Below are 22,954 nucleotides of genomic sequence, written 5' to 3' on the forward strand. Positions count from 1 at the left end.
CACCAGGTGCCCCAATGGGAAACCCTCAAGGAGGACTCAGCTGGGCTTCAGAGCACAACCATCGTGGCTGGTAGCTTCTCCTCCTTGAATTTGTCCCATCTCCTTTTAAAGACATCCAAGTTGGTCACCATCGCTGCCTCCAGAATGCGGCAGCTTGACTGGTGACTAGGAGCGGCCGCCGGGACCACATAACACCGGTCCTGAGAGATCTGCATTGGCTCCCAGTATGTTTCCAAGCACAATTCAAAGTGTTGGTGCTGACCTTCAAAGCCTTAAACGGCCTTGGCCCAGTTTACCTGAAGGAGTGTCTCCATCCCCATTGTTCTGCCCGGACACTGAGGTCCAGCTCCGAGGGCCTTCTGGCAGTTCCCTCCCTGCCAGAAGTGAGATTGCAGGGAACCAGACAGAGGGCCTTCTCGGTGGTGGCACCCACCCTGTGGAATGCCCTCCCATCAGATGTCAAGGAAATAAACAACTATCTGACTTTTAGAAGACATCTGAAGGCAGCCCTGTTTAGGGAAGTTTTTAACGTTTGATGTTCTGTTGTGCTTTTAATTCTGTTGGGAGCCACCCAGAGTGGCTGGGGAAACCCAGCCAGATGGGCGAGGTATAAATAATAAATTATTATTATTATTATTATTATTATTATTATTATTATTATTATTATTACTCCTGTTGGAAGGAGTTCTGCAGTTTCACTCTGCCCTTTGTGAAGAAGTCCGTTATTTTTATCTGCCCTGAATCTTCCAACGTTCAGCTTCGTTGGGTGATTAGCTGCTTCAGAAGGCTGCGGGGGGTGTGTGTGTGTGTGTGTGTGTGTGTGTTTGTTTGCTTTTGGGAGCAAACAGGGAATGATTCCAGTAGATCATGCAGTACAGCAATACAGAAGCTGCGACGCCCCTGCAGGTCTTTTGGACTACAACTCCCATCAGCCCCTGCCAACGTGGGCAATGGCTTAGAATGGCCGGGGGGGGTTGCCCCCTCCACCTCCTCCTGGACCACTGGTGTTGGGTAGGGGCTTGTGCTGTTTGGCTTCTCCCTAAGCAGCTTGCTGGGAGTTAATTAACTTAATGGCTAGCAAGCTATCAGTGCCAGCCTATGATGGCAACGGGCCTCTCATCACATGGGAGGGGGTTGTTCTCCAGCTGAGCAGTGTGTGAGGCTGATGGGAGAATAATGGGACCATAGGACTGTAGAGTTGGAGGGGATATCAAGAGTCATCTAGTCCAACCCCCTGCAATTCAGGAGCCACAACCGAAGCATCCCTGATGGGAAGAAGATTTGGGGTGGGAATGTCAAATATTTGGCTGCTGTCTCACGGACCCCAATAGGCATGAATGAGAGACTTTTCTGTCCCTTGTGAACCAGGCTGTGTATGTGTGTGTGAGAATCTGACTTGGACTGTGATGGCTGCAGTTGGTTGAATTTCCCTGACACCCTCCCCATTCCATCATATCTTCCACCTCCTTTATTAAAATAAACCCTCTATGCCACAGGTAGGCAAGCTAAGGCCCAGGGGCCAGATCCGGCCCAATCGCCTTCTCACTCCGGCCCGTGGACAGTCCGGGAATCAGTGTGTTTTCACATGAGTAGAATGTGTGCTTTTCTTTAAAATGCATCTCTAGGTTATTTGTGGGGCATAGGAATTCGTTCATTCCCCACCCCCCCAAGCATAGTCCAGCCCCCCACAAGGTCTGAGGGACAGTGGACTGGCCCCCTGCTGAAAAAGTTTGCTGACCCCTGCTCTACGCAAGAGGAGGAGGCAAAAGGAGGTCTGGCTGTTTGTCCTGAGCTGCCAGGGCAGATAAGAGAAGCCCTTGTCCCTCTCCCTGTTGCAATGTTGTAAATACCTGAGGCCCATAAAGTGTGGCCTTTCCTCTCCCCCATCCCACCCCACTTCTAAACTTGGGTGAACCTTTGCTCTCTGGAGCAAGCATCCCACCTTAAAAAGGAGTTGCCTTCTTTACCATCACTTCCTTTAAGCCATTTGCCTGGCAATGCTACACCTCAGTTTGAAAGCCCCATGATGGGAAGAAGGAGGATCGCCTATCCTGACTGCTGCCTTCACACACCCCCTCTCTTCCCCCCTTTTCCTGTTGTGATTTGAGGATTGATTCCTTTGTCCTCCCCCCTCCCCTTTCCTCCCAAAGGTAGGCAGAAGCAAGAGAAAAGCAATAACCCACAGCTCCACCATGGCCAGTAAATAGCAGTTAGCAATTCCTTGCAACGGCAATCTCTGCTCCCTCTCTCTCTCAGAAACCAGAGAGTTTGTTTGCCTCCAGCTCATCTTACCCAGCAGTGAATCAACAGTGGCGGCTTGTGCTCTGAGCTTGCAGCTGGGACCCATTTGTTCTTCTGACTGGGTTTCCCCTCCCACAAGAGGGGGGGGGGAATAATTTTGTTCTGCACTTTGATTGAAGGCAAACCTGAAAACTCTCTTGCCCAAAACATCCCTGCTCACCTCTCTTGTTGCTAGTAGGGTTGTGCGTTGTGGTTCACTCTAATCCAGCTGTTCCTGAACTTGGGGGGGAGCATTGCCCCGCCTTGGATCCATGAATTTATCCCCAGTGCCCCCAACTCTGTAAAAAAATCATTATTCAATCTCATGGTTTGCAGGAAGGTGATAGCACAATAAAATTCAAGGCAGTGACAGTTAATTGCACACTTGTTCAAAATCCAATTGAAAGTACTGTATTTAGTTTAATGAAATTGAAGGAACTTAATCCATGACGCCAGCTATTGCCATTATTTGTTTTAAAAATATTTGTATACTGCTGTATCAAAACAGGAAAAAAGTTTTAAAAATCGCTATCTTGTGACAACTCAGTGTTGTAAATATGAACAAGCGAGATCCCAAAGGAAATGGCCTTGAAAGCGAGAAGAGCAGTAAAAAAATTTAAATATGAGGCTAGAGGTGTTTTGCTCTAGGTTTCAGTTTGGTCAATTTTAAATAAGCGATCAATGCATCATCTCGCACGTTGCCTCTTAGCACCCCCTATGTCATCCCCCTGGGGTGTGATCCTGCCCACTTTGAGACCCCCTGCTTTAATCCATGAAAAGCCTTTTGTGCCTCTAGGAAGCAGTGCCCAATTCATTGGTGATGGAATGACTAATATTCAAATGGTTACACTCTGAATACTGGAAAATCAGGATTTCATTCTGCATGCATAAGAGGTGAATGTTCTTCCATTCTGTGCCTGCTGGTCCCTCTTCTCAATGTGAGATGAACTCTGTGATCAGGGGTGACGACAGGACCTCTTTTTGCCAAAAGGCCAGAGTGGGTGTGGCCATACCAAAACCGAATTATATACGGCCACCTCATTCCAGCTCTCTGGCTAGTGTAGACGTATCATAACCATTTGGATTGCACAACGTGCCCCTTATTGTAGTGGTTGTGGTTCCTGGGACTGGGAGCTGGGAGATAAGCATGCCTTGGGATTCTTTGTGGCAGGAAAGTTCCCCAGGTGAGAGAGAATTCCGTGCAGGTGAGGTCTCAGCTGGTGAAAAAAGGATGGATCTTTGCATCCTCTTGAGGTAGATCAGATGTCCTGGCAGGTGATGGAAAGTTCGCAGAAGAAACGTGTGCAGAGGGGCAGTCTTGCGATCCCTGCATCTTGCTATTCCAGATATGTAGTTTTCAGGATGCAATCACATTTTGAAGTTGGAAGTTTTCAATAGCCGTAAAGCAAGGCCTGCAGTTCAGCAGTGCACTGGCCTCTATCTCTCTTTTTTTGCATTTTTGTACTAAAACAACGGCGTTCTCTTTGTCTTTCACACAGTTGGGACAAAGGGGTTTGGGAGAGCCTTAAGCCTCCGATTGGCTGCTGCTGGGAATGAGATGATGGGCTCCTGATCTTCATCCAGAAAGGCTGGTCTGTTGCCATATTGGTGGGCTTTCTTTAGACTGCATCTCTGTGTGTGTGCCTGCCTGGGGAGCGGGATGCATATTGGAACATGAACTTGGGAATGATTAAGGACCCTCTGGTTTCCTTACAGATTTTCCATTCATGTGCAGTTGGATGGTTGCTAGCACCCCCTTGCCACCCCCACCCTGCAAATTAATTCCATGTCATGTGATGTATGGACCATTTATTCAATTGTTGGTGGCGCACCATAACAGGAATGACATGGATTTGCGGTGGGATCCTGCTTTCAGCTGCGTTGGATTACCCTGAGGCTCTTCATCGCCTTTCAGAAATATCAAGCATTGCAAAAAGAACTCCGGAAGAGTGTGTGTGTGTGTGTGTGTGTGTGTGTGTGTGTGTGTGGATACCATGCCTTTTCAACAGATCAAAGCTCTAATATGATCCAGGATTGTGGGGGCAGCGGTGGACCATTTGGAGGTACTGGCCAGGAAGAACACAAGACACACACACACACACGGGCGCCAGGACACACATGCAATTGTGTCTCCGATGCGCACACCCAAACATCGCCCGAGCATGCATGCAATTTCTTCACCCTCGGTTCCCCAGCGCAGTTCCAAAGGACACTGTTGGTGGGTGGCCTTTGTCTGGAGCAGAAAAGGGGATGAGATACTTGCCCATCATCTCTCCTAATTAGTAGCGGAGCCTGGCAGATGGCGAAGGTCCTTGGAGCATCTGTCCCTCATTACGGCCGAGCCCCCTCCCCTTTAACGGGACGCCACTTAGGATGGAAGAAGGCTGGACTTTGGGGAGAAAACAGAAACAGGTTCCGGGGGGGGGAGCGGCTCTGGGGTGGGCCGCTCCTCCCCACAGGAAGTGGGGAGGCTGTTCAGCATGCTGGGATGAGCTTGTGGCAGCAGCTGGCTGCCATTCAAGGCTGGTGGCTCTGGGAACGGTGCTGGTGTCAATGGCTGTGCGAAGCAAGGGCTGACTCGGCAGGAGGGCGTGTGGGGTGGGGGCCCTCTAAAGTGGCTCTCTCTGGGGCCCAGAACCACCTCCTAGCTTTCAGCAACAAGGCAAGACGAAGTGAGTTCTGCAACAGGGTTGCAGGATGGAGAGCTTCCCTTCAGAATTATCCCCGAGAACAGTCTGGAGGAGATTTTTGTGGCCATCGAGGACGCTCTGTTCTCAATGGGCTGTTTGGGGAGTTCTTCTTCTCCCTGGGATTTTTAAAGAAAGAAATAGCACAGGTACCTCTGAAAACTTTGAAGCTCCTCCTGAGCAGTGTCAGAAACTCAGATATATAAGAGAATCACCAAATGGCACCTTCAACCCAGGTTGTGGTCACCTAGGCACCCTACTGACACAACACATCAAATAAAATAATCCAGACCAAACAGATTCAAGCTTCAAGGGAAATCGCTCACATCCTTTAAGTGACATCGTGCTTTCCATATATTTATTTCGTAAAACATATACAGTGGTACCTCTGGTTACGTACTTAATTCGTTCCGGAGGTCCGTTCTTAACCTGAAACTGTTCTTAACCTGAAGCACCACTAATGGGGCCTCCTGCTGCTGCTGCGCTGCCAGAGCACGATTTCTGTTCTCATCCTGAAGCAAAGTTCTTAACCCAAGGTAATATTTCTGGGTTAGCGGAGTCTGTAACCTGAAGCATATGTAACCCGAGGTACCACTGTACACCACTCGATTGTAAACAACCAACAACAACCCCAGCAATCTCAGAGTGATTCGCAAAGAGAATGAAACAATAAAATTATCAGTAAATATAGTTCAGAGCAACTATTTAAAACATTTTTAAAAAAAGAAGCAGCAAGAGACTAGAAACAGATTAAAACTTGCGCCACGATTCCAGATCTCTGGGTTTGCGGGCGCTGCTTGCAGTTTCTGGTTGAGAGGAAAGTGTTAACTGGAAGTTTGGCTCTCCTTCCTGGCTGGCTGTTGGGGGTTGCTCCAGCAAGGCACCTTCTCCTGTGTGAGCCCCTCAGGCGGAAAGCCTTGGCTGCCGTTCCTGTCTGAGTCCGTTTGCCAGATGTTCACCTTCCTCTGCCCCCGCCCTTCCCTCCCCAGCGCTTCCTGTGTGGAGCAGGGCTCTCCCCAAAGCGGCTCCTTTCCTCCTCCCCCCCTTCCCATCCAGCCTTCCTCTGCTCCTCGGGTCCCCATGACGCAGAGGGTGTTGCACGCTTCTCCCTCTTTCCGCACCAGCCGGTTTCCACCCAGCGCAGCTGAGCGTGACTCTGCAACCGCCCAGCCCCTTTCCCCTGAAGCTACAGGGGAGCATATCCAGGAATACACCTCAGTCCCTTTGCAAAATGTGGGAGGTAAGTCTTAGAATCAGAATTGCCGAGTTAGAAGGGACCTCCAAGAATCTCAGCTCAAGCATCCATGACAGATGGCCATCTAACCTCTGCTTACAAACCTCCAAGGAAGGGGAGCCCACAGCCTCCCAAAGGGAGTCTGCTCTATTGTCAGAAAGTTCTTCGTGATATTGAGCCGAAATCTCCTATCATGTCATTGGAAGCTATTGGTTCGAATCCTACCCTCCAGAGCAAGAGAAAACAAGTTTATTCCACCTGACAGCCCTTAAGATCTTTGAAGATGGCTCTCGTATCATCTCTCAGTCTTCTCTTCTCCAGGCTACACACACACACAAAACATATCCAGCTCCTTCAACCATTCCTCATCAGGCATGGTTTCCAGACCTGTAATCATCTTGTTCGTCCTCCTCTGCACACCTTCCAGCTCATCGACATCCTTCTTAAATTGTGGTGCCCAGGAGTGGACACAGTATCCCAGGTGTGGTTTGACCAGGGCAGATTCGAGTGGTGCCCTGACTTCCCTTGGTCTGGACACTAGACTTCTGTTGATGCAGCCTAGAATAGCATCAGCTTTTTTTGCTGCTGCATCACACTGTGGACTCAAGTTCAGTTTGTGGTCCACCCAGACCCCCGGATCCTTTTCACTAATAAGCCAGGTGTCCCCCATCTTGTATTTGTATAGCTGTTTCTTCCTGCCTTACACTTGTCTGGCGTCTGTCAGGTTGCCCAAGACCTCGATTCTATGTTGAGCAGATGGAAGGCTACAAGAACAGCCCTGAGCAGGATCAGACCACTAACGCAGCATCCTGTACCCACCCCTGCCATGGCCCAAGGCAAGGCAGCAAGAACTCTTGCTAGAATCCTGCCTTCTGGGTTTCCCATAATAGGCACCTGGCTAGATGGGTCATTGGCCTGATCCTGTAGCCAGGTTCTTATGTTCCCTGAAGGGGGTGGCATTCAGGAGCATGCTAGCTCTGAACAGTGGAGGTTCCTTTTAGCCTAGAGTGACATTGGCACCCATCTTTCTCTTCCAGGACTTAGCCCCGCATTGGAAGCTGTCTGAGCCAGCACCCGTCTTCCATCTCATGTGCCAATGAGTTTGCTTAATTTTGGGGGGCTGCCTGTCAGCTGGATGACCCCAAACTCCTCCATTTGGCTACTCCAAGAGGCAAGCAGGCACAGACTACTTGCTTGCTCTGGGGACCTTGCTTGAGCAAGACGGCAGGACTGTGGCTTGGACGAGGAAGGCGGGAACAGAGGCCTCCAGAGGCTGTTGGACTCGAGAGCCCATCATCCCTAGCTTGTGTGGTCAAGGGTGATGGGCGTTGTAGTTTGGTTTGCTAGAAAGCACAGGTAGGGAGAGTACTGTTGTGTCCGAATCCTACTTGCTACTTTGCCATTGTTCAGCCACTTAAGAGATTAAGATGCTGGACTAGATGGGCCATGGGCCTGATCCTGCAGGCTCTTACGATGTTGTGGATATCTAGAGGGCACATGTTCCACATCCTTGACCTATGAAGGGTGGCTGTGTGTCTTAAAAAGCTTTGCCTCTTAAAAGTGTGGGATGGGGAAAGCACTGTGTGTGTGTGTGTGTGTGTGTGTGTGTGTGTTTTGAAAATCACGACGTGCCCAACTTGGACTAGAACCCCATTTCCCGCCACTGCTGTTCTCCCAGCTCCTGGGGTGCAGCAGGTGGCAAGCAGGCCACAAGCTGTTGTCCAGTTAATTTCAGCTGAGCTGCAAATCTGGGAATGAGCCTCGTGAATTATCATATTATCCACCTGATCGCACAGCTGGCTCATGCTGGCATTGGTGGAGAGGCCAGCTCTGCGGGGGCCGCCGACACTCTTGATGAGGTTGAACTTAGCTGGAATGCGAGGCCTTGGGAAAAGGGGGAAGCAGCCGGCTTCTCTTGAGGACTTGGGGAATGGCAGACCCAGGAGAATCGCTCGGAATTTTCTCAGAATTGCAGTTGCTTCTACATAGTTACCAGCAAAGTAGTCTGTCTTGGGAGTCTTTGGTGAAACAAAAGATTTTTGAAAGTGCAAGTTTTCAATGCCAGCTGGATCACCTCTTTGTGTAGGTCAGGCTTCCTCAACCTCGACCCTCCAGATGTTTTGAGACTACAATTCCCATCATCCCTGCTAGCTAGGGATCATGGGAGTTGTAGGCCAAAAACATCTGGAGGGCCGAGGTTGAGGAAGCCTGGTGTAGGTTGTTGACACTCTCAAATAAGTCAATAGGTTTACGAGGAAGGACTTCTTGTGAAGATGTGCTTTCCCAGGTGAGGCTCACCCAGTGCACTCCAGGTGTGGTGATCTCTGCATTTTCCCCAAATCCCGGAAACTTGACTGCAGGATTTGTGCTTGTGATGGGAGTGGGCGCCCCTGTCTCCAGGGAAGGCCAGAAAGCCCTCTGCCAATGTTGTTCTAGACTTGGTACTATGGGCACAGTGTTACAAACTTAGATATATAAGCTAGGCATCAAATGGCTTCTTAAACCAAGGTTACAGTTGCCAAAACAGAATGCCTAGTTGCCATTTTGGGGCCAGTCGTATTTTCCCATACAGCTTTTTGGTTCCTGAAATTCGTTCTGATTGGGCAGATAAAATTTCACAGACAGAGTTCTGCAGGATGTGCTGTTAGTGTGTGGAAACAGGCAAGATATAGATGGTGGAGATGTCAGGCATCATCCTGGCACCTGGGCATCCTCACTTGGTCACAAGTGGCTGATAGCCAGGTGCAAAATGCACCTGGCAGATTTCGAATGCTGCATAGGTAGGACCAGAAGCGTAGAGTCCAGGAGAACTGGTCCAGGAGGACACCATCGTCAATGGTATTGAAAGCTACAGAGAAGCAGGCGCCCGGTTGTACTCCCGCCGCCCTGCTCTCTGCAGAGGTTGTCTGTTAGGGGTGGCCAATAGCAACTCGGTCGCACAGCCAGGCCTGAACCCAGATTAGGACGGATCTAAATAATCTGTGCCACAATAATAATATTTCCCCATTTGCACCTGCAAGACTGTTGCTCCAGTCCAAGGGGTCCAGAGCTGGTTTCTTTCAGAGTAGCCAGACAAGGGGTGGTATCTTCTCGCTGTATATAAAAAAGCATGAGGTTAAAGTTCCTGCTTAATCAACTTTTGGGAACTTTGAGCTGGTTTGACTCTGGAGAGGCAGCTGAGCTTGTTTTCTCTCAAAAGTCCTCCTTGCTTTAAGGAGTAACCAGCAGGGATTCCTCAGCTGGGCTGGTAATTGTTCTGTTCTCTCATGGCATGCAAATGCACGATTGCGTCCTCGTGCTCCCTCCAGGATATGATTATATGGCCCCACGGAGCCATTCCTGGCTGCCAGAGACTTGCCACGACTTGCCCCAGAGAGTTGTACTCAGGAGGAAATCTGGGGCGCCGATTCGGACCTAGGAGCAAAGCAGAGAGCTCTGAGCCCGGAGGGCTTGTTGGTCTTGCGAGTCATGTTCCTGAGAAACTTGTTCCATTTCTGCACAGTTCTGCATCTAGCCCCTGCGGGGTTTGTTTTCTAGCCCATACTGGGGGAATCTTAGAACGGTGGCCAGTCCAGTCCAGCTCCTCCAATGCAGAAATCACAACCAAAGTATCCATGAGCTCTTTCCGGGTCTGCTGCAAACCCTCTGCATGTTTGTGGCATTGCATGTCAGGAAGATCTTTGAGATGCCTGTTGGTGCTGACCTTGAAAGCCCTAAACGGCCTCAGTCCAGTATACCTGAAGGAGCGTTTCCACCCCCACCGTTCTGTCCGGACACTGAGGTCCAGCTCCGAGGGCCTTCTCGGTGGTGGCACTCGCCCTGTGGAACACCCTCTTGTCAGATGTCAAAGAGAACAACTACTACCAGACTTTTAGACGACATCTGAAGGCAGGCCTCTTTAGGGAAGCTTTTAATGTTTGATGCATTACTGTATTTCAATATTTTGTTGGAAGCCGCCCAGAGTGGCTGGGGAAACGCAGCCAGATGGGTGGGGTATAAATAATAAATTATTATTCTTATGCCTGCTTCTCCATGCCAGACCGATCTAAAATCTAAACATCTTTTTTAGTTTATTATAGATATTTTCCCAGAATCCCACTATCTCTTTGCACTCCCACCACATATGTAGAAAGGTTCCTGCCCCATTGTTGCATCTCCAAGATACATCACTACAGTTTTTGTTACAGAATTGTAGTGTTGGAAGGGAACCCCTAGGGCCATCTAGTCCACACCCTGCAATGTGTGCCATTTGCACATCTGGCAGGGATGCTCTTAACAGGTATTTGGGGCAGAGCAGCTGGATCCTCAGCCCTTCCCTCCAGGATCCGGCTCAATATGGTTTCTGGTTTGGAATTCATGTGTCGCTGTGAATACGGCAGACGAACATCCTGTGCTGCGGGGGGAGACCAGAGGATCCTGTGGCCGTTCGATGCCCCAGCCTGCCCCTTCTCTGCAAGTCTCCCTTCCCACAGCTTCATCTAGCCCTTTCAGGAACTGGTAAAGACAAGTTAAGTGTCTTATCTCTCCCTTTTTTTAATTGCCGCTCTTGCGTGGATACCAGACGGGAAGTCACCCGACTTCTCTGGAGGCTCCGCCTGACCTTGGCAAGACGGGTAATTAAAAGTCTGACTGTGCCGTTATCGGCAGATGCGCTCCAACTTGGAGAGGCATCACAGGGAAATAAAAACAATGTTCTTCTGGCTTTGGAGGAGGTCTGTAGGGGAAGAGGGCTGCAGGCTGAGTCCCCAGAAACTGCAGGCAAGGGGGAGGGGTGTCCCCTGCCCCCTGAAACGGTGGAGAGAGCCGCTGCCAGTCTCTAGACAATACTATTTATCAATTATTATTTTTATTTGTTGCATTATTCTATCCCACCTTTCCTTCTAAGGAGCTCAAGGTGGCGTACCTGCTTCTCCCCCTCCTCATTTTATTTCCACAACAACCCTGTGAGGTAGGTTAGGCTGAGAGGCAGCAACCCAGCCCCCAAGGTTACACCCGGTGAGCTTCGTGACTGAGCAGGGATTCGAACCCTGGTCTCTCGCAGGTCCCAATCCAACACTCTAACCACTACACCACACTGCTATATAGGGCAAAGATCTGACACTTCCCTGTGTACATTTTTTTAAAAAATATTTACATTTCCTCGGAGGAACCACCCACAACCCCAAGAAAACTCCACACATTTGTACTAACTAGTGAATCACTTAAGAGGTACGTGTTTTGCAGATGTGCTCCTGTGGCGTGTTAGAAGGGAGCACAGCCTTTTGGAAGTTGTTAGGAAGCTTTGGCAGATCACGGCTGAAACAGCTGCTTGGGCATGAATCTCCCTTTGTCTGGGGGGCAGAAGCATTGAAGCCGCTCTGGCTGGCAGCTGGAGAGACCCCCGAGTCTGAAATCCTCTCGCTTTTCAGACTCCATTGAGGAAGAATGGCTAGTTGGGAAAGGCGAGAAAGAAACGGACATGGCAAATAGAATAGCCAGCCCTCCATTGCAGTCAGGAGCCTCATCTGCTGCAGCAGCACAGAATGTGGCTCGGGCTGTGCCAATGCGACTTTAATTTTCCCATCTCACAAGTAGCTTTATGCCAGTTATTATCATTATTATTATTAATTTTATTATTTATACCCCGCCCATCTGGCTGGGTTTCCCCAGCCACTCTGGGCAGCTTCCAGCAAAATATTAAAATACAATAATCCATCAAATATTAAAAGCTTCCCTAAACAGGGCTGCCTTCAGATGTCTTCTAAAAGTCAGATATTTATTTCCTTGACATCTGATGGGAGGGCGTTCCACAGGGTGGGCGCCACCACCGAGAAGGCCCTCTGCCTGGGCTTTCCATCACCTGCTCCCTGGCCATTTTTGCCCACAGGTGCCAGGAACTGAACCAGGGGCCTTTCTGTATGAAGCGTGAGCTAGTGTTGCCCCCCCCCCCCAGTTAAGGTTTCTGCTTTTGTTAAAACCAAGCTGCTAGTTCTCATGGTATGTCTGAAAGGCATTGAGCAGCACCTATATTGGAAGCTGGAACAGTCAGATATTTGGGACTTGGGACGTGGTGCCTCTGCCCTTCTGTGACAAGTGAAATAAGAAATAATTTGCAGATGTTCCTAAATGTATAAGAGACTCAGAATCCAATGCTTCTCAGTATGAACTTCTTAAAGTGTCCAAAGCACATAGGGCGGCAGGGAGCTGACGTGTCAAGGTTTTCTTTAAAAAAAATATATAATATTTATTAAGTTTTCCATATTTCATTACATTTCAATATCAAAAAATAATAATTAATGACTTATGACATTGCTTAAATAAAGCATCGACCGCCTTCCTTCCCTTTAGCAGACTTCCATATCTCATTACCAATTTCTCCACATTCCTAAATTCACCTTTTTACCTTGTCAATCTTTTAACAATCACCTACTTATAAGTAAATCAGCTCCTTAATTTCCCATTACCAAACATTTCAGCTTAAACCTACAAACGTATTCAACTGTTTGCAATTTTCTTTCATATAGAGTATAAATTTGCCCCAGTCCTTTTGGAACAAATCATCACAGCGATTCCGAATCTTCCCTGTCAGCTTCGCCAGCTCCACATATTTGACCATCTTTACTTGCCAATCTTCCAATTTGGGGAGTTCTTGTTGGGCGTGTCAAGGTTTTCTGTCTGTCTTCCTGCTGGTTTTCTGGTGCTCCAAAGGCAGCGACAGGAAATGCGTCTCCCGTCCTCATGGAAAGGTGGATGGTGCAAACACAGGCTGGAGGTGCTGCGAAATGTCAGATGTGCAAAATTGGTTTGCCAGGGGAAGGAAGGAAGGAAGAAGGAAGGAAGGAAGGAAGGAAGGAAGGAAGGAAGGAAGGAAGGAAGGAAGGAAGGGAGTGAAGCTGCATGAACAATTGGGATGCTGTTGTGTAAGGGAGAAACTCGGGAGAAACTCGGGAGCGAGTGTTTCTTCTTAATTGTGTTTTATATCGTTATTAAATTTGTATACCACCCTGTACCCCTAGATTTTGGGGCGATTCGCAATGTAAAGTTACAATTTGAAAAAGACAAAGTACAAGGTGTGACCAGAAGTCAGACAGTGAGAAATGTTCGGACATACAATCGGCATCGGAAACCCACAAAATGCTCACAGCTGTGTAGGGAAATGAAGCTGTAACTTGAAAGGCCGTGTGTCAGTGGTTTAAGCGTTTCTGTGAAGGGCAGCAAACCATCGAAGATGACTCTCAATCTGGCAGAACGTCAACGAGCAGAACAGCAGCAAATGTCGACAGAGTTTCTGAGTTATTGATGCGGGATCGGCGTTTGTCCGTCTGAATGATAGCGGAAGAAATTCATATTCCGCGTGAAATCATTACTGACGTTACTGAGTTGTCCTACCCTCCATAGTCTCCCAATCTGGCCCCACCAGATTTCTTTTCCAAAACTGAAATCAGCACTGAAAGGGCACAGATTTTTCCAACATTTCACACATCCAAGCTGCTATGACGAAGGAACTGAAAGCAGTATGAAAAGAGGTTCCAACAGTTCTACGAACGTTGTCAACGGTGCATTGTATCAGAGGGGGCCTGCTTTGAAGGCCTGTAAGGGACCTGGGTGGCGCTATGGTCTAAACCACTGAGCCTAGGGATTGCTGATCAGAAGGTCGGTGGTTCGAATCCCCACGACAGGGTGAGCTCCCGTTGCTCAGTCCCTGCTCCTGCCAACCTAGCAGTTCGAAAACACATCAAAGTGCAAGTAGATAAATAGGTACCGTTCCGGTGGGAAGGTAAAACGGCGTTTCCATGCACTGCTCTGGTTCGCCAGAAGCGGCTTAGTCATGCTGGCCACATGACCCAGAAAAACTCTGCGGAAGTGGAGAAACGCCGGCTCCCTCGGCCTGTAAAGCGAGACGAGTGCCACAACTCCAGATTAGTCCGCGACTGGACCTAATGGTCAGGGGTCCCTTTACCTAAGGCATGTATGTTCGAATATTTCTCACTGTCCGATTTCTATGACCATTCACCGAACTTTCCGGTCACACCTTGTACATAATAAAAATTAGAACAAAAACACCACCAGGCTTAGGTTTGCCTGCTGGCAAAATCCTGGGGTTTGAGGCAGTTGGGCTGCATTAGCCATGAAGCTAAGCCTTCAAAGAACCCTGCAGGATGAGGCCCATCTAGTCCAGCCTCCTGTCCTCCCAGTGGCCAGCCAGATGCCCCCAAAGGGAAGCAAACTTGCTCTCTCTGCTATTCTAAGGTAGACTGGCCCTGTCCATGGAGGTTCTGCATAGGAATCATAAGGAATTTAGAGGAGCCCTGCAGCAGCTGGATCAGGCCAAAGTGGGGTGGGGGAAGCCGGCAGTGCAGACTTGCTGGTCCATGGAAGGCCGGCAAGCCAGCAGAGTCGGGTTTTTGCCTGATTTTTTGACCCTCCTGCACAGTTTCAAGTTTCAGCCTCCTTCGAAAGAAGGCTCGCTGCAGTTCTGGCAGCATTCCTTTCCAATGAATCCATGTAACCCAACTCCCCGGCTGGCTTTTGGGGCAGGGGCTCGGGAAATTCTTGGCGAGTCCCGAAGCCTTTCTCTCTGCCGCCCCACTCCCGAGTCCTATTTCTCAGCTACTTGCTAAAGTGGCGCATCCCTTAAAATCTTGGAGAACTAGCTGCAAGCGTGAGGGGGGCTGGGGGGGCGGGTTAGGCACCCTGCTAGGGCGAAACATGTTTCTTTTCTGAATTGATAGTAATTATTCCCAAATTTGCACCTCTTATGTGCAAATTAGAAGATGCGAATCTGTTTGCTCTTTTTGTCTCAGTGGCCACCCAGTGAAATCTAGGGACATAATTCTATTGGCTTTGCTGGCAGAGAGATGCAGAGCAGATGACCAGCTTTGCCCAGGTGGCGTCCAAAGGGAGGCTTTTGTTTCCTTCCCCATCTCTGCAATGGGCATCGTTTTCAGCAGTGATGCTTTTTTGGAAGTCCTTTTGGAAAAAGCTCCCCTGGTCCGGGTTGCGTGGAGCCCCTGACAGTGCATTCTCTCCCCCCCCCCCCGCCGCCCCCTTCCTCCCTTCTACATGACTTCTGCATTCTTTGACTGGCCTATTCAGCTCTGAAATTCCAGCTCCCAGATGTGAATGAGCCCCAGCTGTGGAGAGGGAACTTGAAAGGCAGCTTGGGGCTGCCTTGGGGGATGGGAGAGGAGCTCGGGTCCACAGGATGGGGGGCCACGTGCAGACACAGAGGGGGGGCTGCGGTCTGCGCAGCCCCAGGGAGAGCAGATTTGGGGGGGCTCCAGCTGTTCTGGTTGAGAGTGGCTTCTCCCCGAGCAGTTGATTCGGCAGATGAAAAGGTTCCTAAGTTCTTTAGGGTTGCCAGACCTCCAGCTCTGACCTGAAGTCTGCAGGTGGGTAAGAAAGCCCTTAATAAGAGTTTAAAAATCGCCAAGAAGACTGTGCATTGCAGCTTGCAAGCCTTCAGAACAGGAGCTGGCTGCAAATTCTAGCGCAGAGTCATAGATTCAGAGTTGGAAGGGCCCCTTTATCACCTAGTCTAACCCAGGCACCCCCAACCTTCGGCCCTCCAGATGTTTTGGACTACAATTCCCATCATCCCTGACCACTGGTCCTGTTAGCTCGGGGTTATGGGAGTTGTAGGCCAAAACATCTGGAGGGCCGAAGGTTGGGGGTGCCTGGTCTAACCCCTTGCAATGCAGGAATCGCAACACTCAGCGAGATCTGCGCTCCTCTGCTTCCTTCTCCCAATTAACCTCCGTCTCCAGGGTCTGTCCTGTGACATCACTTGGGGCCACTCCTAGGTATCAGGTTTGGGCCCGGAAATCTCAGGGGCTAGAATGCTCCTTACCTGGCAACCCTACACCGTAGACTCCACTTCTTTCAGGATTGCATTCTCGGCCACAAAACGGATTTTCACAGTTGCTGTCCTGTTCTGTTGCTTTCAAAATGAGGCTCGGGACTTTCAGTGTCTTGTGTGAAACTTTGTGGTTTTGCTGACTTCCATGTTGAAAAATGCCAAAACATCAGGATGGCTCCCAAATTAATTCCAGACGTGTGTTTGTGGAGGTGCGGTGGTTCGGTGTGGGAATGATGCAAAGAAGCAATATGGCGTTTGGCCTGATGGGAATCTGTGTCACCAATGACTAACAGCAAGGAATGCGAGGGAACTGGATCCTGCACTTGAAAGTTCCAGGGCCAGTGGAGTCCAAGAAGGCTCCATAGCAGGGGCTGCCAGCGTGGCGCCCAGGGGCACACTGCTACCCCTGATGCTTGCACAGCCCCCACCCCTTGGCCAGGTGGGGGTTGCCTTTTTCCTCACTCAGAAATCCCAGGGGCCCCAAGAAGGCTGGTTCCTGTGGGAGGGAGTTCCACAGTTTTAACCATGTGCTGAATTTTCCAATGCTCATCTTCACTGCATGTGCTCTAGAACGGGGTGTTTGCATTACAACTCTGGAAAACGTGTGGAGGTGGAGACTTGCCCAGCTCTGGAAAGCTGTTTTATTTCTCTCTCTCTCTTTCTGTTTCTTTTGCTTTTTTTGGAGCCTGCATCTGCTGACGAAGCAAATTTTGCCTTGGCTTCCTCTCTCCTGGGAGCCCTGCTTGTTATGTCTAGCTCTTGCAGCAAACAAGAACCTCCAAGGCTACTCCCGGCTGCGCCAAGGACTTGAATTTTTGGAAAGCCAGAGTTAGCTGCTGCCTGAAGTCCCACGCTCTGGGATAGGGGCCCCTCTAGGCCGGGGTCTTCATTTTTATGTCTCTTTTGACTTCGAGGCCCCTGGTGCTCCCAGACCAGGTCTTCTCTGAGTCAGCTTGGCAGCAAACACAGCCCAAAGTGGGTGGTAGGGGAACGTTGAAAATAACGGCTGAGGTTTCATTTTGCAAGGCATCCTTAAGGCGGCTCCAGGCTCCTCTGAAATCCTCTTTACAGCAAGCTATAGCTGTGCCTGGGTGTACCGCAATTCGGAAGCAAGTGTGCACAGTTCCACTTAGTACATGAAGCAGAGTGCAGGGATTTAGGCCCCCGGATATGTTTCATGGTTGACGGAGGCCATTTCTTTCTCTCTCTCTGTCTTACTCCCTTCTTCACTCCTTTCCTAGGAATGGACCTTTCTGCCAATCAGGATGAGGAGAGCGATCAGGAAACCTTCCAACTGGAAATCAACAAAGATACTAAGAAATGCACCTTCCGGACCTATACTGGGAAATACTGGACCCTGACCTCCAATGGGGGGGTGCAGTCCACTGCCTCCACTAAGTGAGTCCTCTTTTAGGCAAATGTGTCTGAATGAGTTTTGGGGGCATCCTTGGCATCCTGTGAATAGTTTAGAATAAGAGGTTTTTCGGGGGTTTTAAAGGTTGTGATGTCTTGCCGTTGATGTTGTTTTTTTTTAATTTAACTTATTGAGTGCCATAATTTCTATACCCCATTCCTTTTTAAAAAAGAAAATAAATTGTAGGGGTGAACAACACAAAATCAACCACAACATTATGTCAATAAAACAAATATGGAATGCATAATAAATCCATAGAGGAGAGTAGGGCAGCAGCAGAACCGGATCACTCTTCCAGGAAAGTCGGAGTGAGCAGGTGAATTTCAAGCAATATGGTAGGTTCCTGCCTGGTGTTTGCTGGAAGCGCATTCGAAGGAGGCAGGTGCCACCACACTAAAAGCCCTGGTCTCAATGAGCATAAGACAAACCACGGGACGAGGAGAGCCTTTGAATTCAATCCCTTTCCCAGTTTATGAATAGGGAATGTCTCTCTCTCTCTCTCTCTCTCTCTCTCTCTCTCTCTCTCTCTCACACACACACACACACACACACACACACACACACACAGTCTTGTGGCACCTTAGAGAATTATCATCCTTATGGCATAATCTTTCCTTGATTACAGTCTACTTAATCAAATGCAAGTAAACAAAAGCAAAGTCCATGAAAGCTTATGCCATAATAAGTTAGTATTTGAAGCTGCCACAAAACTCTCTTGCTGGTGTCGCTGCAAGAGGCTAATGAGGGATACCTCTCTGGAAAGAGAAATCTAAGCTTCCTTGAAATTGTCATCTGAGTCTAAAAACCTGATCACCAGGGAAGATCCAGGTGGCTTATAAAATTCCAGCTGCTGCCATACAATGCTGCCTTGCCCGTGAGCCGGCCAACCACTTGCTTTCCTCTGTGTGGATCGAGGCTGGCTGCATATTGCTGCACAAAGCGCAGGGGGCCCCACTTCTCCCTGTGGGAATGTTCAGGGAGAGGATATATTGTTTATTAATAGCCTTCCTAACTTGCGCTAGCAAGTTCCTTTACTTAGCAGTTTTACTTTGCCCTTTTCAACACACAGCGGGTAGCTGGTTGCAGGCTCGTGTAAGCTTCTCACTGTTAGGTTCCTGGTAAGTTCCCTTATATCTCTCTCAAAATAAAAAACATGCCATGATCTTGGTTAAAGTATATAAAACAAGTTTACTCACATCAGTTCACAGTTGGATCCCTGAAGGCAGACTTAGATACAAAGTATACACATGTGGATCTATCCCATGTGGGGATAATCCCAGTGCATCTCTAGCTAAAAAGCTGCTCCAGCGACAAGGAAGTCAAAGAGAGAGATAGTTCTGCTTCCCTTGTCCCTTTTGTTACCTGGACAGGTAAGGTCACGCCCACCTCTAGTCACATGCAAGAGGAAGGATTTTCCAGGCCAGGAGGAAACAGGAAGTTTTTGACTGACTGGACCAAACATTCCTCCGCATGTCCACTCTAGGAAAACAAGGAATGTTGTACTTGACTGCTACGTATGTATCACACCCCACACTCCCTGCATGGAAAGCAAACCCCAGAGCAGCTGAGTCAGGGGATCCAAGCTGTGTGGATACACTTCCCTGCCCCAAAAGAATAAAACCTTAATGGCCGGGCTGTTGCTTCTCACGCTCATGCGCTCTCTCTGCCACAGCAGGAATGCCAACTGTTACTTCGACATCGAGTGGTGCGATCGGCGCATCACCCTGAAAGCGGCAAACGGCAAATACGTCACAGCGAAGAAGAACGGGCAGCTGGCCGCCACGGTGGAGACAGCCAGTAAGGATGCTTTGGTTCTGGAAGTGGGGGGGGGGAGTTAGGGCCATGGGATGCCCAGGGCGAGTGGCAGACAAGACCTTATTGCCCTAGACCAGAGATGGGGAGCCTGCAGGACTCCTCCAAATGAGGCTGGATCCCCGCCCCCCTCATCCCTGACCATTCACCCTTTCCCAATTCCTATATAAGAATCCAATGTCTCTATTCAGACCAGGTTTCTAAATGGTTTTAAGTTTGGTGATAAGTTGCAATACCTGGAGCCGAGGGGGATGGGGGCGCAGCAGCAAGAGCCCCCACCTACAGATGCCCCTTCCCTGCCTCAAACCACAGTCCTTTGATGCAGATGAGGTTCACCACCAGCCTTGCATGCTCTCCCTTAAAAGCTACAACCTCTACCATCTTCTGGCTGAGTATTACTATTTTTAAAAAGCTTGTATCAATCAAGCCTGCAATAAACCCAGATGCCAATTTTACTACCACATACACCCGGATGCGGGTGGCACTGTGGGTTAAACCACAGAGCCTAGGGCTTGCCAATCAGAAGGTCGGCGGTTCGAATCCCCGCGACGGGGTGAGCTCCCATTGCTCAGTCCCTGCTCCTGCCAACCTAGCAGTTCGAAAACAAGTGCAAGTAGAGAAATAGGTACCGCTTCAGCGGGAAGGTAAACGGCGGTTCCATGCGCTGCTCTGATTTCACCAGAAGTGGCTTAGTCATGCTGGCCACAAGACGCGGAAGCTGTACACCGGCTCCCTCGGCCAATAAAGTGAGATGAGCGCCGCAACCCCAGAGTCGTCTGCAACTGGACCTAACAGTCAGGGGTCTCTTTACCTTTACACCCAGACAACACCATTACTGGCCCCAACAACATCAAACATAGCATTTCAGGACTATTTAATTGCTCATCTTCTAACATTGTGCATGCCATCAAATGCCAACAGTGCCCTTCAGCTCTCTCTATTGGACAAACAGGCCCAACCCTACGCCAAAGGATAAATGGACATAAATCTGACATCAGGAATCACTAGACAGAGAAACCAGTAGGAGAACACTTCAATCTCCCAGGACATTCTATACAAGATCTCAAAGCAGCTGTCTTACTACAAAAGAATTTCAGAAGTAGACTGGAAAGAGAAGTTGCTGAATTGCAACTTATTACCAAACTTAAAACCATGGAGAGACCTGGTCTGAATAGAGACATTGGATTCTTATCTCATTATACATGATTAAGCTATTTTTGGCCATCTCATCCCTTGCTTTTTCCTGTAAGACCAATTGCAGTGGTTAACAGCCGTCAACAGGTTTACCACACCTATCAGCCAATCACTCATTCCCACCACCCTTCTGAGTAATACCCCTCCCCACCCTCTCACTATATATAAGGGTCTGGTGACTTCTGTTTCAGTGTATCTGAAGAAGTGTGCATGCACACAAAAGCTCATACCAGTAACAAACTTAGCTGCTCTCTAAGGTGCTGCTGGAAGGAATTATTTTTATTTTATATCAATCAGATCTTTAATACTGTCCTAGACTTGCATAAGTAGAGGGGGGTGGTACAATCATTTAGAATCTGTAAACCGTTTTGGAAAGCTCAAAAGTATTAAAACAGAAGGTATATCTAAAAGACTGTAAGAATCTAAAAGAAGGGTTAGGAACATTAAACGGATACGAAAGAGGATAAAAGGTTAGTATCTAAAAGACTACAACTATCAATTTAGAGAGCACTCTGATGTGAGTGTTCATTAAATCTAGTTTGTGGCACAGGTCATCATCCGTCAGATCTTGAGCGCTGCTGTGCAGAATCCAGAAACGTATGTTGTAGAAGGATTGGTATCTGACAGCAAGCAGGGAGATATAAAATTGTCCTGTGCACCCTGGGTACTTAGAGTCATGGGGAGATGAGGCTAATACGAATACAAAAAGCTTGTATACAGTGGACGCTTGGGTTGCGAACGTGAACCGTGCTGGATGCACATATGCAACCCTTAGCGTTCGCAACCCGCGTCTGCGAGTGTTCACATGCACGACCGCTGGAACCCGGAAGTAACGCGTTCCGGTACTTCCGGGTTTCGACGGTTTATAACCCGAAAAAATGCAACCTGAAGCATCTGTGAGCCAAGGTATGAGTGTATTTCTATGCGCAAAGGTATCGAGGCTGTGTGTGGTGATTAAAAAGCCAGAGTAAAAATGATGTTGTGATAACAGTAAGTGGGGGATTTCCGAGCAGCAGAATCGAAGGCCAGGAAATGCCCCGAGAACGAAGAATGCCTTATTCTTTTTAATCGCTGGCAAAACTTAAGAGGGGGAGCTCTTCCCTGGCATAACTGAATCCTGTTTTCCCGAGTCTTCTTCCTTCCTCTAAGACAATACCAGAGTCTTGACTGAGCCCAGCCAAGAGCGTCCGCCTGGTCTAGGACTGCTCTGGCGTGTGCAGGAGTTGGCCTTACCCAATGTGGTACTCTGCAGCCATTTGGGGACTACAGATCCCATCAGCGCCTGCCAGCATAGCCCTGCTCCCCATCCTGGCTGTTAAGGAGGGGGCTGCTGCTTAGAAGGAAGGTAACCAACCCCTGGACTTCTCTTGGAAGAGGGCCTCTGAGGGCCAAAGCGTCTGGGTAGGATCTCCTGGGGAAAGGTATATTGAGGCCCCAAGCTACGCAAGGCCTTGGAGATGAAAACCGAGCGCTCAAAAGCAGTGCAATGCCCTCCATCAAGTCTCGTTCCTGCCAGGAGCTGGGCCTCTGAATTCTGCACCAGCTGAAGTTTCTCAACAGTCTCTATAGAGTCATAAGGGACCCTGTGGGTCATCTAGTCCAACCCGCCCTCAGTGTAGAAATTGCAACTCAAGCATCCCTGACAGGAGTATCCAGCCTCTGCTTAAAAACCTCCAAGGAAGGAGAGTTTCCCGCTGTCCAAGATCTTTTGCCGCCAGGAAGTCCTTCCTGCTGTTTAGTTAGAATCTCCTTGGCCTGCAATTCGAACCCGTCTCCCGGCCCATGACCCTCCTTCTGTCTTCCCTGACGGACAGGTGAGACAGAACACTTCCTCATGAAGCTGATCAACCGGCCCATCATCGTTCTGCGGGGGGAGCATGGCTTCATCGGCTGCCGGAAAGTGACAGGAACCCTGGATTCCAACCGCTCCTCCTACGACGTCTTCCAGCTGGAGTTCAACGACGGGGCCTACAACATCAAAGGTGGGGGACTCCTCCTTGGGGTGAGGGGCTTGGCTTTGGTTCTGCTAGCCCAGGGTTTCCCAAACGTGGGCCTCCAGCTGTTTGTGGACTACAATTCCCATCATCCATGTCCACTGCTCCTGCTAGTTAGGGATGATGGGAGTTGTAGTCCAAAAAAAGCTAGAGACCCATGTTTGGGAAACTCTGGGCTCTAGGCAGGGCTGCATTGACGTTCCGCAAGAATGTCTGCTTTCCTTCTGAAAAGAGGAGCCACATTTCTAGCCCTCCGTGTCCCCCAAGGTACCTCTGCTACAGGCATGGCCAAACTTGGCCCTCCAGCCTCCAGCTGTTTTGGGACTACAGTTCCCATCATCCATGACCATTGGTCCTGTTAGCTAGGGATGATGGGAGTTGTAGTCCAAAAAACAGCTGGAGGGCCAAGTTTGGCCATGCCTGCTCTGGTACCATGTTGCTGGACCAAAACTCCCAGCAACCTGACCCTTGGCCCTGCTGGGCACTGGCATTCCTCTCGGC

The 22,954-nt window shown here is 49.3% G+C and overlaps 1 protein-coding gene across 2 annotated transcripts in view; it reads left to right on the plus strand.

Moving 5' to 3' along the window:
* FSCN1 (fascin actin-bundling protein 1) overlaps positions 1–22,954 on the plus strand; it is a 36,913-nt gene that overhangs the window by 12,119 nt on the left and 1,840 nt on the right. The window contains exons 2-4 of one of the 2 annotated variants that reach the window (XM_053366015.1): positions 17,281–17,437; positions 19,126–19,250; positions 22,274–22,441. In XM_053366015.1, coding sequence (XP_053221990.1) covers positions 17,281–17,437; positions 19,126–19,250; positions 22,274–22,441 — 450 coding nt within the window. The remainder of the gene's footprint in view (positions 1–17,280; positions 17,438–19,125; positions 19,251–22,273; positions 22,442–22,954) is intronic. The other variant, XM_053366016.1, reaches the window with a different exon arrangement.

This window comes from Podarcis raffonei, chromosome 14, assembly GCF_027172205.1.
Source record: "Podarcis raffonei isolate rPodRaf1 chromosome 14, rPodRaf1.pri, whole genome shotgun sequence".
Classification (NCBI taxonomy): Eukaryota; Metazoa; Chordata; class Lepidosauria; order Squamata; family Lacertidae; genus Podarcis; species Podarcis raffonei.